The sequence below is a fragment of the Ailuropoda melanoleuca genome, chromosome 4, assembly GCF_002007445.2.
Source record: "Ailuropoda melanoleuca isolate Jingjing chromosome 4, ASM200744v2, whole genome shotgun sequence".
NCBI lineage: Eukaryota > Metazoa > Chordata > Mammalia > Carnivora > Ursidae > Ailuropoda > Ailuropoda melanoleuca.
In genome coordinates this window covers 123,005,074-123,018,283 of record NC_048221.1, presented here as the reverse complement: position 1 = coordinate 123,018,283, position 13,210 = coordinate 123,005,074, and the positions used below count along the sequence as shown (strand labels likewise).

Below are 13,210 nucleotides of genomic sequence, written 5' to 3'. Positions count from 1 at the left end.
ACTGTTTCTGATGGATTGGTGACAGCAGCTCTAATCTGTCTAAAGGGAAAGTCAAAAATAACCTTTTTTTCCTTGTAGTTACGGAGGAAAGCCGTGAAGAGCCATCATTCCAGAATTTTATGCAAGAATCAATGGCACAGTATTGGAAGAGAAACAACAAGTAGTTTCTAGAAGTCCAGAATTTTGGAACTCTGTGAAGGAATGAACTGTCCTAACCTCTGATTGGGGGCTACTGTAAAGGACATTTTTGTTCAGAGTAGCAGAGTTTCTCTTATATGGAAATTTGACTCAGTTGCAGCCAGGGATAGAAAATCATCAGATCTGGCAGGTAAATGCCAATTCCCTTGGCCTTTCCCTTGGATTTATGCAAGGAAGGATATTCTGTTCTTGGATGCTGATATCCCTTCAAGCCTAAAGCTTCAAGTTTTATCATTTGAACTCAAGTACTTTTGCTGCTGGTGGATGGAACAGTGAGAACTTACTATTCACTTCAAATCTCTATCAGGCTGGATCTGTACTCTTTTTTCCCAGCATCTTGCCCATGATCCTAAACCATGAGTTCCCCTCCTTTTATCAGAAAGGGAGAGGAAACATAAGCTTGCCCAGGGTGGCAGTGGAGTCTCCTTGGCAACCAATCAATGTTGGGTATGAAACATGCCTCACACAGGGTTAACTCATTACAGGACAACAGGTTCATTGAAGAAAGTGAGCAAAACATAGGATTACTGAATAAGAATCCTGCTTTGGATGATAACTTGGATAAAGTATTTTTAATTTTAACTTTGTTGTAAGTCTACCTATTATAATTTCAAATAAGAAAATTATGTAATTACAAATAGGTTCCTTCTATTGAACACAGAGGTTTAAAGCCACATGTCCAAACCTGTCTCAGTAAAGAGGGGCTGTTACTAAAGTCTCCCATGTACACATACCAAGTAACCAGGTACAGGGCTAGGCACTGTTTGTATTATACTTTAAGGCAAAGTATCCTTTGTGATTTACTCAAAGGCCATGGATTTGGGTCAGGTGCACATTCCATATACAATAGCCTTGGTAAGGCAGACCTTCCACATTCTTCACAGTATCTTAAAACAAAGTGCATTTCTCTAAAGGAATTTTATTCCTGCTTAATCTATACCCCAATTCAGTGGTTCTGAAGTGTGGTCACTGGGACCAGAAGCATCAGCATGAGCTGGGAAATTGTTAGAAACACAACACTTAAGACCTGAATCAGAAACTGTGGGGGTGGGACCTAGAAATCTGTTTTAAGTAGTCCTTCAGGGATTTCCCATGTACATTAAGTTTGAGAACTGCTTTAGCTAAAATAGGCTGTGACCGTTCCAGGCCAGGAGAATCTCAGGTTATCTTAAAATGACCTGCTTTATGAGAGTACATAACCTTGACCATCTGGTGCCTGTTCTCCAATGTAAATATTCTAAAAAGTATTTTGTTTAGTGTTGTGTACCTGTAGATTATATACCTATAGATACTAAGTTCAATATTCTATACCTAGAAACCACTAGTCTTAAAAATTTGAACCTGCTCCAAGAGGAAACCATTTGCAAAGCATGACTTGTTTTTTTTTTTTTTTCCTTCCCCCCACCCCCCTTAGTGCCTCTGAATACTTCTTTAAAAAATAACTTGTCTGGGGGCGCCTGGGTGGCTCAGTCGGTTAAGCATCCGACTCTTGATTTCAGCTTAGGCCTTGGTCTGAGCGTCATGAGTTCAAGCCCCACATTGGGCTCCATGCTGGGCATGGAGCCTACTTTAAAAAAAACAACGAAAAAAAACCCCTTGTCTGGCCTATGCCTTAAGCTCCACTCCATAAGGACAGGAACTAAGTCTTCCTCATCTTTGTATCCCTTGCACAAGAACCAGTATGTAATAGGTGCTCGATAAATGTTTGCAAACTGAATGAATTAAATACTAGATGACTACTTTATGGAAACTGCTTGATATCTTTCATAAACAAATAGGGCAAAATGAAGCTAAGCATGGAATGGGAGTTTAGAGAAGTGTGCTAAGGATTTGGCAATTAGCAAATTTATAAATTATCTGAGTTTACGTTGTAATCTCATATTACTGCTATTGCATTTTTAAAAAAAGATTTTATTTATTATTAGAGACAGAGCGTACATGCTTGAGAGGGGGTTGGGGCAGAGGGAGAAACAGAGATGCAGGGCTTGAACTCAGGACCTTGAGATAATGACCTGAGCTGAAGTGAGATGCTTAACCACCTAAGCCACCCAGGCACCCCTGCTTTCACCTTTATTCTCAGTGCCTGGGACACTAACGCATTCAATAATGTACTAATTAAAGTTGTGCCTTGATTTTGCTCTCTTTAAAAGAATGCTGTAAATTTTCAAAAGACTATTCTGCACCCAAAAACCAAACTTCAGCAGTATTTAACATGCTGACACCCACTACCAAGGCACTGAACACACATTTCCTAATTACTCCTAATAATTCCAATGCTAATCATTCACTTAATAAATACTGACTGTGACTATCAGATGCCAAGCAGGGCAGATACTGTGATGTGATGGGTAACAATGTAAAGTTGAGGACATGATGTGAAGGAGAAAGATGTATACTGTTAGCCTTTCAGAGGTTGCCCAGCCAGCAGCACAGTGCAGATGCTGGATTCTGGCACAGGAATGGACTGCTGTCCTCTGCTGGCCCAGCAGATGCAACAAAAGCAATCAGCACAAGTCTGTCCTTGGACAGGTCCCGTTTGCTCATGTCCACTGGAGAAAATGAAGGAAACCAGGTACATGGTGAAATATTCTTAAAAATCTGGATGGAGGAGGTGACTGGGTGGCTCAGTTGGTTGGGCATCTGCCTTCAGCTCAGGTCATGATCCCGGGGTCCTGAGGTTGAGCCCCACATGGGGATTCTTGCTCAGGGGGGAGCCTGCTTCTCCCTCTGCCTGCCACTCCCCCTGCTTGTGCACGCTCACTCTGTCAAATTAATAAATTAAATCTTAAAAAAAAATCTGAATGGAAATAAGAAAATGACAAAAAAGGATGAGGGTCGATGGAGTAAGTCTAACAAAGGAAGAAGAGGGACGTGGCTGGCTGCTCAGTCGGTAGAGTATGTGACTCTTGATGTTGGCGTCGTGAGCTTGAGGGATAGTACTTCTGAATAAAAAATAAGACACGATGTGGACAAAATTAGGAGGGCTGTCTGAAGGAGCACCACAGACCCCTGGTTTTGTGAGACATAAGCAGCAAAAACTGAAAAAGACTACTCATGGATAAGGGGATTAGCTATTTCCTGTTAGGTTTTAGTACCAGGTTCCCAATGATTTGACCCCAAACTGAAGCAAGTTCAATGAAATAACTGGCATCTAATATCGGCTTATATTCACTTGTGAGTCTTTTTAAGCACAGCTTTGAGGTTTGATAAGAATCTTAATCTGTACAACATCCCTGCAATATAGAGCCAAGCAGTATGATTCTTGTCTAATGTGCAAAGGTAAAGACACCAGTCAGGGACAGTGCTTTGGTCTCCCAATTACCATCCAAGTATTGTGAACTGTCTGTGAAAGGTGGCTTGGTTGTGGAAAAGTATAAAAACTAGCTGTAAAAGTAAAATGCAAACTTGTCTGGTTAAATCCAGCTCCAATGAAATCAGGAAAATCCACTGTGTTTACTGAGTCAAATCATCTTTTATGGAAACAAATCTGAATACATCAAGGTTTTCTGTTGGGTCTTGTAGCTCTGGAGAGAATGTCTCCTCTTTTCCTTTTATATTTTCCTCATCCTCTTCTTGCAGCGCTGGTTGAAAACAGGGGAGGACCCCATGAGGCTGTCTGTGGAGTGGGAACCATAGCTGCTGTCTGAGTCATCAGGGCTCTGGGGGATCCCAGCTTCACTCATCCCAGACATGGGCTCCTCGAAGACATCGCTGCCCAGCACACCATGCCCAGAGACATTGCCTTCTTCGCTCTCTTGAGGTTCCATTTTCACATGGGCCAGATTCCAGAGAGGGGAAGCATTTACCTCTGTGCCTAGCAGTGGAAGAGAATACAACTAGTGGTAAGCCAAGGCTGGAACACAGCAGAACCAATATTTCACCAAGGGCAGATTCCTAGCCTTTGAACTCAGACTTCACTTTGACTCTACTTGGCTGGAGAACATGGTTGTTATTCTCTGTTCCAGAAACTACCAACTCTGAATATTTTACTTTCCACGTCCTCCACCCTCCTTTACCCCCCTCTCACCCACTTTCCCCTAAACCAGGGAGGTGGAACTACGTAGGTGGAAAGATTCGCGGTCTCATGGCCCAAAGGCAGGCACAACCACAGGCTCTTGTTCAGGTGTTAAGTTTCTTCTTTCCTTCCTTCCTTCCTTCTATAAGGTCCTGTTTTCCTGCCTTTTGTTTGGGTCCCTGGTCCTCTCTCAGGTTAGGAAGTTAATGATCACTACAAAATGCTGGCAGCAGTCCCAGACTGCTGGAAAGAGACATGGCTCCTACATCTGCAACAATTTCTCTCTGGTGCTCCTGTCTCTGTGTTCCGGCAACACTGCTCTGTGGTTGTTACTCCTTCCATGGTAAGAGTCTCTGCCCAACATTTTAAAACATGTGGCCTAATGCTGTTTAGGATTTGTTACTTGGATCGTTTGTGCATTGATGGAATGACAATTTATATTTGAGTAGAACTGAGTATCTAGACTAATTTGCAATCTAACTGACTTAAGGATCGAGTCATCCTGGTTCCTAAGGTGATCACAGAGTCTGTCTGGAAGAAGAGGCCAGCTGCCTCTGACTGGATAGCCCTCTTTTAGTCCCTTTCAGCTCCAATCTGTTGGGGGCACTCTAGCAAGGTAGCCCAACTATTCAAACAGCCTTGAGCAATTAGCCTTCCTCCCTCTATCTGGAAGTTGTCTTACAAGCATCAGGAAAGACAAACACAGCATGCTAAGGGACAAAGGGGACATCTGCTCACCCAGCTGGGTCAGCTACATTAGCTCAGTACTCAATAGGAGCACACATATTGCATCTAGATCTTAACTAGGAATTATTTTAAAGAATGCCTCTAAAGTTGTGCTAGTCCTCCCTTCACTAATTTCAAAGAGAAGAATGTCGATATATCTAGATCAGTGAGGCTGTATTTGTTTTTAGACTTTCTATTCTCTTGCCCACCCCACTTTTTTCTGTCATCTCCAGAGTTTGATTCCACAATGCAAAAGGTGCTGAGATTGGCAGATCTCCCAGAATCAGACTAAGTTGATTTCTCTTACTTGACGCCTGTGGAGAAGCCTCGACCTCCAGGTTAGATGGGAAGCGCTCACTCTGAGCCCCGAGGACCCCCATGGGCAGTGACTGGTCTCCAGAAGCAAGGTCAGCCTCCAGTTCCTCACTGACAGGGAAGGTGATGTCGCTCACAGGTTCCTCCTTGATCTTTACAGGTTTTGTGTCCTCTGTGGCCTTCTCAGGATTGACAATTCTTTCATACTCCTCAGACAGTTGCTTACTAATCTGTTGGCAAGCAAGAGTCAATTTTTCAAAGGAATGTTAAAAGCAAGGTGGATGGTCAGCTTGTGGCATCCCATGGAAAAGCCAACATAATATGGATATGCATAAAGCACCCACTGCCAATGGAAAGATTTTTTTACTTTTTTTTTTTGAGCATAGTAGACACACAGAAGGAATTGGTTAAGGTGTTGAGTTTGCATTTGTAAATGACAGAGACATGTAAAGAAAAGTTGTTTAGCAGAGAGTCTGTGTATCGTTAATTAAAAGTTACATAAAGGTAAAAGAGACTTTGTTAAAGATAAATCAGAATGGGGACAAAAGATCACATTTTTAAATGGCTGTAAAAACTAACAGTTGACAAAGGTACCCTATGTAGATAACGTTGATAATGAATGGTGTAGAAAATTTGGATCATTTAGTCAAGACTTTTTTTGTGGGGTGTTAAAAATTCCTTATCATGGGGCGCCTGGGTGGCACAGCGGTTGGGTGTCTGCCTTCGGCTCAGGGCGTGATCCTGGCGTTAGGGGATCGAGCCCCATGTCAGGCTCCTCCACTATGAGCCTGCTTCTTCCTCTCCCACTCCCCCTGCTTGTGTTCCCTCTCTCGCTGGCTGTCTCTGTCTCTGTCGAATAAATAAATAAAATCTTTAAAAAAAAAATTCCTTATCATATTTTAGATTTGGGGAAACCAAGCAATGAACAAAGGATTTTTGTAAGGCCACAAGGGTTGAAGAGATTAGATATTTCTGGCTGTAACCAAAAATGGTATCTCTACCCCTTACTCCACCCTTGGGCAGTTATCACCTCATTCTGTTTGGTTTTGCTTTTCATGGCACTTGACGCCATCCGAAATTGTTTTGATCATTATTTATTTGTTTTTGTTTCCTGCTCAAGAATGCAAGCTCCAGGAACTTGTCTTACTAACTCCTGTCTCCCACAGTGCCTGACTCACAGTAGACACTCAATAAGTATTTGTTGACTAAAGCATGCTAACCACATTCTCTCAGACTCCATATTCCTGTCTATAATTTCTTCCAGCAGAAGTGTTATCAATAAATGGGGCCACTCGTTGACTAAAGGAGGCCCCAGGGGCTGGCCAGGTCAGTGAGGAAGCCAGTGGAACACAGCCAGGGCCATGAGGAGAGCAGGTCAAATCCACTCTGTTCCAAGACCCCGTGCTCTGCTCTCTAGGGCAAGTGTGGGATGCAGCTGAACACCCCTGGATTACACATCTTTACCCAGTTCTCACAGGGTGACCTCACCTGTAGCATGTAACTGTGATAGTCCTTGATGCGGTGCTGCCAGAACTTCTGGAGGGACAGCACGCTGCCAATGCCCACTTCGTGGAATACTTGCTCCATAACGTCAGGGAAAGGAGTTTGCCCCAACCGGGCTTCTCGATCCACAGCGAAGCGCAGCAACTTGGTGAATTTAAGGCAATACTCATGTGCCACATCGGTGAGGGTCTCCAGGACACTTTCATTAGCACACTCAAAGCCTGCATGGGCCAGGATTGTGGCCACTGCCTGGTAGAGGAGCTGCCGGCAGGAGTGCCAGCTAAGTTCAGTCACAGGCTCCCCCTTCCCGCTGAAAGGGGAGACATGGCAGTGTCATTAGTACTCTTGTCAAGGGGTGACCTGTCCTGTCTCCCTACGTGTTTTATAATTTCAGTCGAACCACCGGCTCAGCTTTCTAGGGGAATTCTCTGCGGTTACAGAGCCCAGTTTTATCTTGCTGCTGCCAAGGCATGTCTCAGCAAGTCAGTCATCTCTAAGCTCCTCCAATTACATAAACTCTTAATAGGCAATACACGTCGACAGTGAACAATATAAAAGAATATCAGGTCAATGGGAGGTTTCCTTTTACCAACTGCTCAATTTTGATCACTTTTAAGATATAATAAAATGTAACAGCGTAGCTCAGGTACAGCTCTATTTCACCACAACATAGTTTCCTCATATGCTGGATGATACTTGGCGTTCAGAAAATCAAAGTCCCAATTAGGAGATTCTTACACAACTACAAAAAACCATTTGTAAAACTGGGAAAGCAACTCAATTTTAAGAAAGCAATTTAAAATATATACAGTTTACAAGGCATTTTTATCCTATCCTATCCAAAGAAATGGGTAGTAGGTCCATTTAACGATTCCCATTTGGCAGGTTTGAGAAACTGAGGTTCAGAGGCGTGGAACTACCAGAAGTTGTTTTGGTATTATCAGAAGGTGGAGCTTTTTTTTTTTTTTTAAAGATTTTATTTATTCATTTGAGACAGATACAGAGAGAAAGCATGAGCAGGCGGAGAGGGAGAGGGAGAAGCAGACTCCCTGCTGAGCTGGGAGCCCTACTTGGGGCTGGATCCCAGGACGTGGAGATAATGACCTGAGCCAAAGGCAGACGCTTAACCACCTGAGCCACCCAGGCACCCCAGAAGGTGGAGCTTCTGACTTCAGATCCCATGTTCTTCATAATACACCATTTTGTTCCTTATCACTGCTGTAGAAATCTTAATCTAAGAAAAAATTTCAAAAAGCTGTCTGATCTCCTAAAAATAACAAACTTCTAAGTATTTACCTGTCTCCTGAAAATTCCTATCTTTTGCCTCCCTCTAACAAAGGACGTAAATGGATAAAATTAGAAGTTTGATGCAAAACCATAAAATTCTAAACAACAGTATCGATTTAATATGATGGACAATATTATTTTGTTAAAACTAAATTGTCTTCAAAATGTAAATATGGTACTGATCAGTACGGAGCAAGTTTTTTGAAGCTGGCCATGTCTATACGAACATATGCCATGCATGTAATGATAGCTATCCCTGCCTTTTTCACTATACCAAGGACTTCAGAATCTTCAATTATACAGTGCACCAGGATATCATCTGGTCTTCATTTGGCCCAACTGCAACCCTTACAGATTAAGTCCATTTCTGTTCTTTTCTCATTAATTTGGGAAAATTAAAATAGTAGTAACTATTATCATCATTAGCAGATGCAATAAGTGTTATACAATAATTTTTTTCCCCCAAACATGTTTAACCTGAATCTGATCTTGAGGAAATAATCAGCAAATCCAGTGAGTGGGACATTCTACATTCTAAATGACCTGAACTCTTAAAAAAGATTAATTATCATGTTTTTTAAAAAAGGAGGAAGGAGAATTTTGGCTTAAAATACACTAAACAGAGGCGCCTGTGTGGCTCAGTTGGTTGAGCATCTGACTCTCAGTTTCGGCTCTGGTCATGATCTCAGGATCATTGGACTGAGCCCCAAGTCAGGCTCCTTGCTCAGCGGGGAGTCTGCTCTGGGATTCTCTCTCTCCCACTCCCTCTGCCCTGGCCCCCTGCTCGCGCACACTCTCTCTCGCTCTCAAATAAATAAATTAATTTAAAAAAGAAAAGACACTAAACAACCAAATGCAATTCATGAATCTTTGCTGGGTTCTGGGTTAGGGAAAAATATATATCTACAAAAAATATTTTGGAGACAACTGGAGAAATCTGAATAGGGGGACTTACTAAATGATATTACTTAATTAGTGTTCATTGACGTTGGTGTGATAATGTATTAGGATTATGGAGGAAATTTTCCTTATTCTTAGAATAAGGTGAAGAATTTAGGGGTGAAGGAATGCTTGAGAATTAAGGGATGAAATACTGGGATATGTGCAACTTTAAAATATTTGGTAAAAAAAAGTGTGTATGTGTTTATGTTACACATATATTTATGTGTGTATATGTGTATACATGCTTATACATATGTGAGAGAAAATAAATTTGGCAAACTGTTAACAATTGGTGAATCCTGGTAAAGAGTATTTGGGCATTTCTTGTACTTATTTCAATTTTTCTTTGGTCTGACAAATTTCAAAATGGAAAGAAAAAAGTAATTCTTTGGCACCAAATGCAAACTTACACACTGAAACCTAATAGTAGCATTAGGTTATAAGGGAGCCATTCAGAAGATATGGAACAGGGCTTCTCAAACTTAAACAGACATACGAATCTTCTGGAGATCTTGTTAAAATAAAGATTCTGATTCAGCAGGCTGGGTAGAGCCTGAGACTCTGAATTCCTAGTAAGTTCCCAGGTGATGTTGATGCTGCTAGTCTCAGACCAGATTTTGTGTAGCAAGGATCAAGAACATTTTTATATTATTTCTTAAGTGATGTTATCAAAATGAAAATATAGTTGGACCCTTGAACAATGTCAGGGTTAGGGGTACCAACCCCCTGTGCAGTTGAAAATCCACAAACAGCTTTGACTCCCCCAAACTTAATGACTAATAGCCTACTTTTTTTTTTTTTTTAATTTCACTTTATTTTAGGGGCACCTGGGTGGCTCAGTAGGTTGAGCGTCTGCCTTCAGGTCATGAGCCCAGAGTCCTGGGATCGAGCCCCTTGTCAGCCTCTCCGCTTAGTGGGGAGTCTGCTTCTCCCTCTGACCCTTCTCCCTCTCGTGCTCTCTCTTTTTCACTCTCTCAAATAAAAATTTTTTTTAAAAAGTGTATTTTATTTTTTTAGTAATCTCCATACCCAATATAGAGCTTGAACTCACGACCCCGAGATCAAGAGTCACATGCTCTTCCGACTAAGCCAGCCACGCACCCCAATGACTAATAGCCTACTATTGACTGGAAGCCTCAGTGATAACATACACAGTCGATTAACACTTATTTTGTATGTTATATGTTTTATATACTATATTATTACAATAAAGCTAGAGGAAAAATGTTATTAAGAAAATCATAAGGAAAATACATTTATAGTACCGTACTGTGAAAACATCCACATGTAAGTAGACCCACACAATTTAAACTCATGGTATTCAAGGGTCAACTGTACACAATTTAAAATTTTTTATATAGAACTTATGGATTCCTAATAATATGAGAATAAGTCCATGAATCTCAATTTGAGGACACTGAGCTAAACCCATAATATACATTTCAAATTAAACAGAAAGACTACGCTCTGAGGACTGAGGCCATGGCTTATTTTACATACTAGTATAGTACCCTGTTCCTAGGGAAGTGTTTGGCATGTAATAATAGGCACTCAATAAATATTTGCTACATCAAAAATAAAAGATACAGACTCTGGATTTGGAAGATCAGGATTCAAGTCTTAGACTTCCTACTAATTACCTGAGCAACTTTGGCCATATCAATTACCCTTATCTTCAGTTTCTTCATGGAAATATTATTATATTACATGCTTAACAGTGTTGTTGTGAAGATTTTTTGAGAAAAGGAAGATATAGCAAAGCCTTGTCTTACCGATAAAAGTCACTCTCTGGGTCACTGTGCCGGATCTGGAACGGTGCATTGGGATTCTTACAGTCTAAAGGCAGAAGGTCATCAGGAAGAGGAGGTGACCCAGGGCAAGAGGGAAGAGGTTCACTCTCTTCAGTCTTTACACCTTCCGTCTGTTGCTGACTCTGGGACTGAGCTGTGGCAATGAGATTGCGCAGACGTCGGTTGTGCTGGATCAGTTGGATAGTATGGATGGTGAGGCTGCACGGCTCTGAGGGGATGTCCAACATTGTGGGGGGCTTGGGCTTGTTGGCTGAGGGTTGGTGCAGGGGTGGGTCATGCACTTCCACGAGACGGAACTCCCGTGGGAGCAAATCAAAGGAACTTCTATTGGTCTGGCTTGATGAGATTGGTATCTCTCCCCAGTATCTCAACATTTTGGAATAAGAAAGGTGGAAATTTCAAGCTAAATGTAGTAGTAACCTAAAAGCAGTGTTTTTAAATCTCTAGGTTATAGGCTTCTGTAGTGAAAAATATGAAGTCTAGCCAGTTATTTACATAAAAAGTAGGCTGTTCAAGACCACTCAGAAAATGTCAGTGTCAGCAACATTGGAGGACCAAAGATGTTCTCCCTGAAGAAATTAAGAGAAATACAACCGTTAGATGCCAGTCATCACAGTCACATACAATGACATTCCTACTGGACTGACTGGAATTTGGATCATTAGTAGACTAATTGCTCCAGTAGTATTGGGAGCGCTAGTGTCCATGCTTTCCATCTCACCCCACTAACTCATTACTAGAACTGTCATCATGCTCAGTCCTGAACAATTTGCAAGGCAAGATACTTAAATGTGACCTGGAATATTTTTCAGAGTATCTTGACACCTCTGTTCTGAATCAGTAGGAGAAAGGGGAGTAGAGTTAAAGATAGGAAGAGGTGGCTCTTACTTTGTGTGTGTCAAACACAGGCAATCTTTTCCCTGGTCCTGATGGAAAGATTTATTGACCAGTAATCTAAACAGTCTTATGCATTCAACTTGACACATATAGGGAAGAATCTGAGTGATTTCTGCTGCTTCCTAATTCATATCCCTTACTCCAGTCTCTCCTTGTATCTAATCTATTCTCCAGTGCTGCTAGACTGAATCTTTTAAAAACTCAGATCAAATGGCTTCCTGTTGCCTATTGGAAAAAGTCAGCCAGAATTCTTGGGCCTACTATTCATCAAAATCTGCAATCTGGCTTCAACCCACCTTTCCAGATTCATTGCCCATATGTCTCTTCAAGTTCAACAAATGTTTATCAAATGCCAGGCACTACGGAAGGAGACAAAGACCACTGCAAGATCCCTGACCTGATGTGAGGGAGAGAAATATAAACAACATTTCAGTATGAAAGTGTGCAGTAGGGCTGTCCCAGAGACACACACATGGTGCAGTGGAAGCACAAAGAGGGACCTTCCTGGAAGAAATCACCACCCTAGTTCTAACAATATCATACTACTCAGTTTTTTGAGAATGTCATGTATTTCCAGTTGACCCTTTAAGTTGTGATCTCTGCCAGAAATGCCCTGCCACCCACCACATCCCTGGTAGACTTGTATTCACTCTTAAGTATAGTTTAAGTCACCAGTCTCCATCACCTCCCCAGTAAATCTCCCTTCATTATATTCTCACAGCACTTCCCATGTCTCCACCACAGCGTTTCTACCTGGATTTAAGCTAGGACTTACCTCAATCGAGTTTATCCTCCCATCAACCCCCCACAACCATGATATTTGTACCGTGTTTGGCGCACAGTATAACTGGCATTTATCAAGTACGTACTGTGCGCCAGGCTTTGACTTTATTGTTTAATTCAATTTCCCCAACTATCCCATTTTTTAGATGTGGAAGCTGAGGCCCACTGTCTTGCCCAATGTCACAAATGACGGAGGGAGAAAATCAAGACAGGCTCCAGAGTCTGTACTCTTAACCACTACACTATGCAGTCTCAATAATTGGTTTCGGAAAAACAAAACAAACAAAAGAATGAACAAAAAAACGGCAACGAAGGGACCCTCCCCCCCAAATTTTAATTTAATTTAATTTCCTTAATTTCACCGAAAAGAGCACGAAGAATAAGCAGCAAGTTCAAAGAATACTCAGATCCTTCGGGGGCTCCTTCGTCACGGACAGTAGGCGCAGGGTCCCGTAGTCACCTGATGCCGGGGGCGGCCGGGAGACGAGGAGGTCGGGATCTGGACCGAGGCAAGGAAGCACGACTGTTCACTGCCGCGTCGCAGGAGCTGGGCTGGACGCCCGTATGACTGACTCCGAAAGGCCTGAGACGAGGGTCGCAGCAGGCCCGGAAGGCTGGCTTGTTGATTAGTGGTCCTAGGCTGCCGGAAGCGCTTCTTCTCAATCAGGGTTTGCCACAGGAAGTTATTACAATTCGGTTGCAACCTCTAAAGATGTCCCCATTCTCACAGCGC

General features: G+C 42.1%; 2 protein-coding genes across 7 annotated transcripts in view; one reads left to right on the top strand and one right to left on the bottom strand.

Moving 5' to 3' along the window:
- GPN1 (GPN-loop GTPase 1) overlaps positions 1-3,908 on the top strand; it is a 22,577-nt gene extending 18,669 nt beyond the window's left edge. For 3 of the 4 annotated variants that reach the window (XM_034659725.1, XM_002913804.4, XM_011234681.3), the window contains one exon: positions 79-1,942. In XM_034659725.1, coding sequence (XP_034515616.1) covers positions 79-164 — 86 coding nt within the window. In that variant the 3' untranslated portion in view covers positions 165-1,942. Of the gene's footprint in view, positions 1-78; positions 1,943-3,777 lie in introns of those variants that run through there. The other variant, XR_002144270.2, reaches the window with a different exon arrangement.
- On the bottom strand, positions 3,651-13,132 carry SUPT7L (SPT7 like, STAGA complex subunit gamma). 3 transcript variants are annotated; one of them, XM_034659727.1, is made up of 6 exons: positions 12,840-13,132; positions 11,991-12,091; positions 10,759-11,366; positions 6,743-7,067; positions 5,247-5,484; positions 3,651-4,012 (listed from the first exon to the last, which is right to left on the bottom strand). In XM_034659727.1, the coding sequence occupies exons 3-6, from the start codon at positions 11,169-11,171 to the stop codon at positions 3,750-3,752; spliced, it is 1,239 nt and encodes a 412-aa protein (XP_034515618.1). In that variant the 5' UTR covers positions 11,172-11,366; positions 11,991-12,091; positions 12,840-13,132; the 3' UTR covers positions 3,651-3,749. The 3 variants fall into 3 exon arrangements, with proteins under 3 accessions (XP_034515618.1, XP_019663654.1, XP_011232975.1); XM_019808095.2 differs by having other exon boundaries at positions 12,938-13,132; XM_011234673.3 differs by lacking the exon at positions 11,991-12,091 and having other exon boundaries at positions 12,938-13,132.
- Positions 13,133-13,210: the final 78 nt, after the last annotated feature.

Coding starts and splice junctions, on each gene's coding strand:
- SUPT7L (XM_034659727.1), bottom strand. CDS start 11,171: ATGTTGAGATACTGGGGAGAGATACCAATCTCATCAAGCCAGACCAAT. Junction 5,485..6,742: donor ATCACAGTTACATGCTACAG/GTGAGGTCACCC, acceptor GCTTGCCAACAG/ATTAGTAAGCAACTGTCTGA. Junction 4,013..5,246: donor GGCTTCTCCACAGGCGTCAA/GTAAGAGAAATC, acceptor TTCCACTGCTAG/GCACAGAGGTAAATGCTTCC.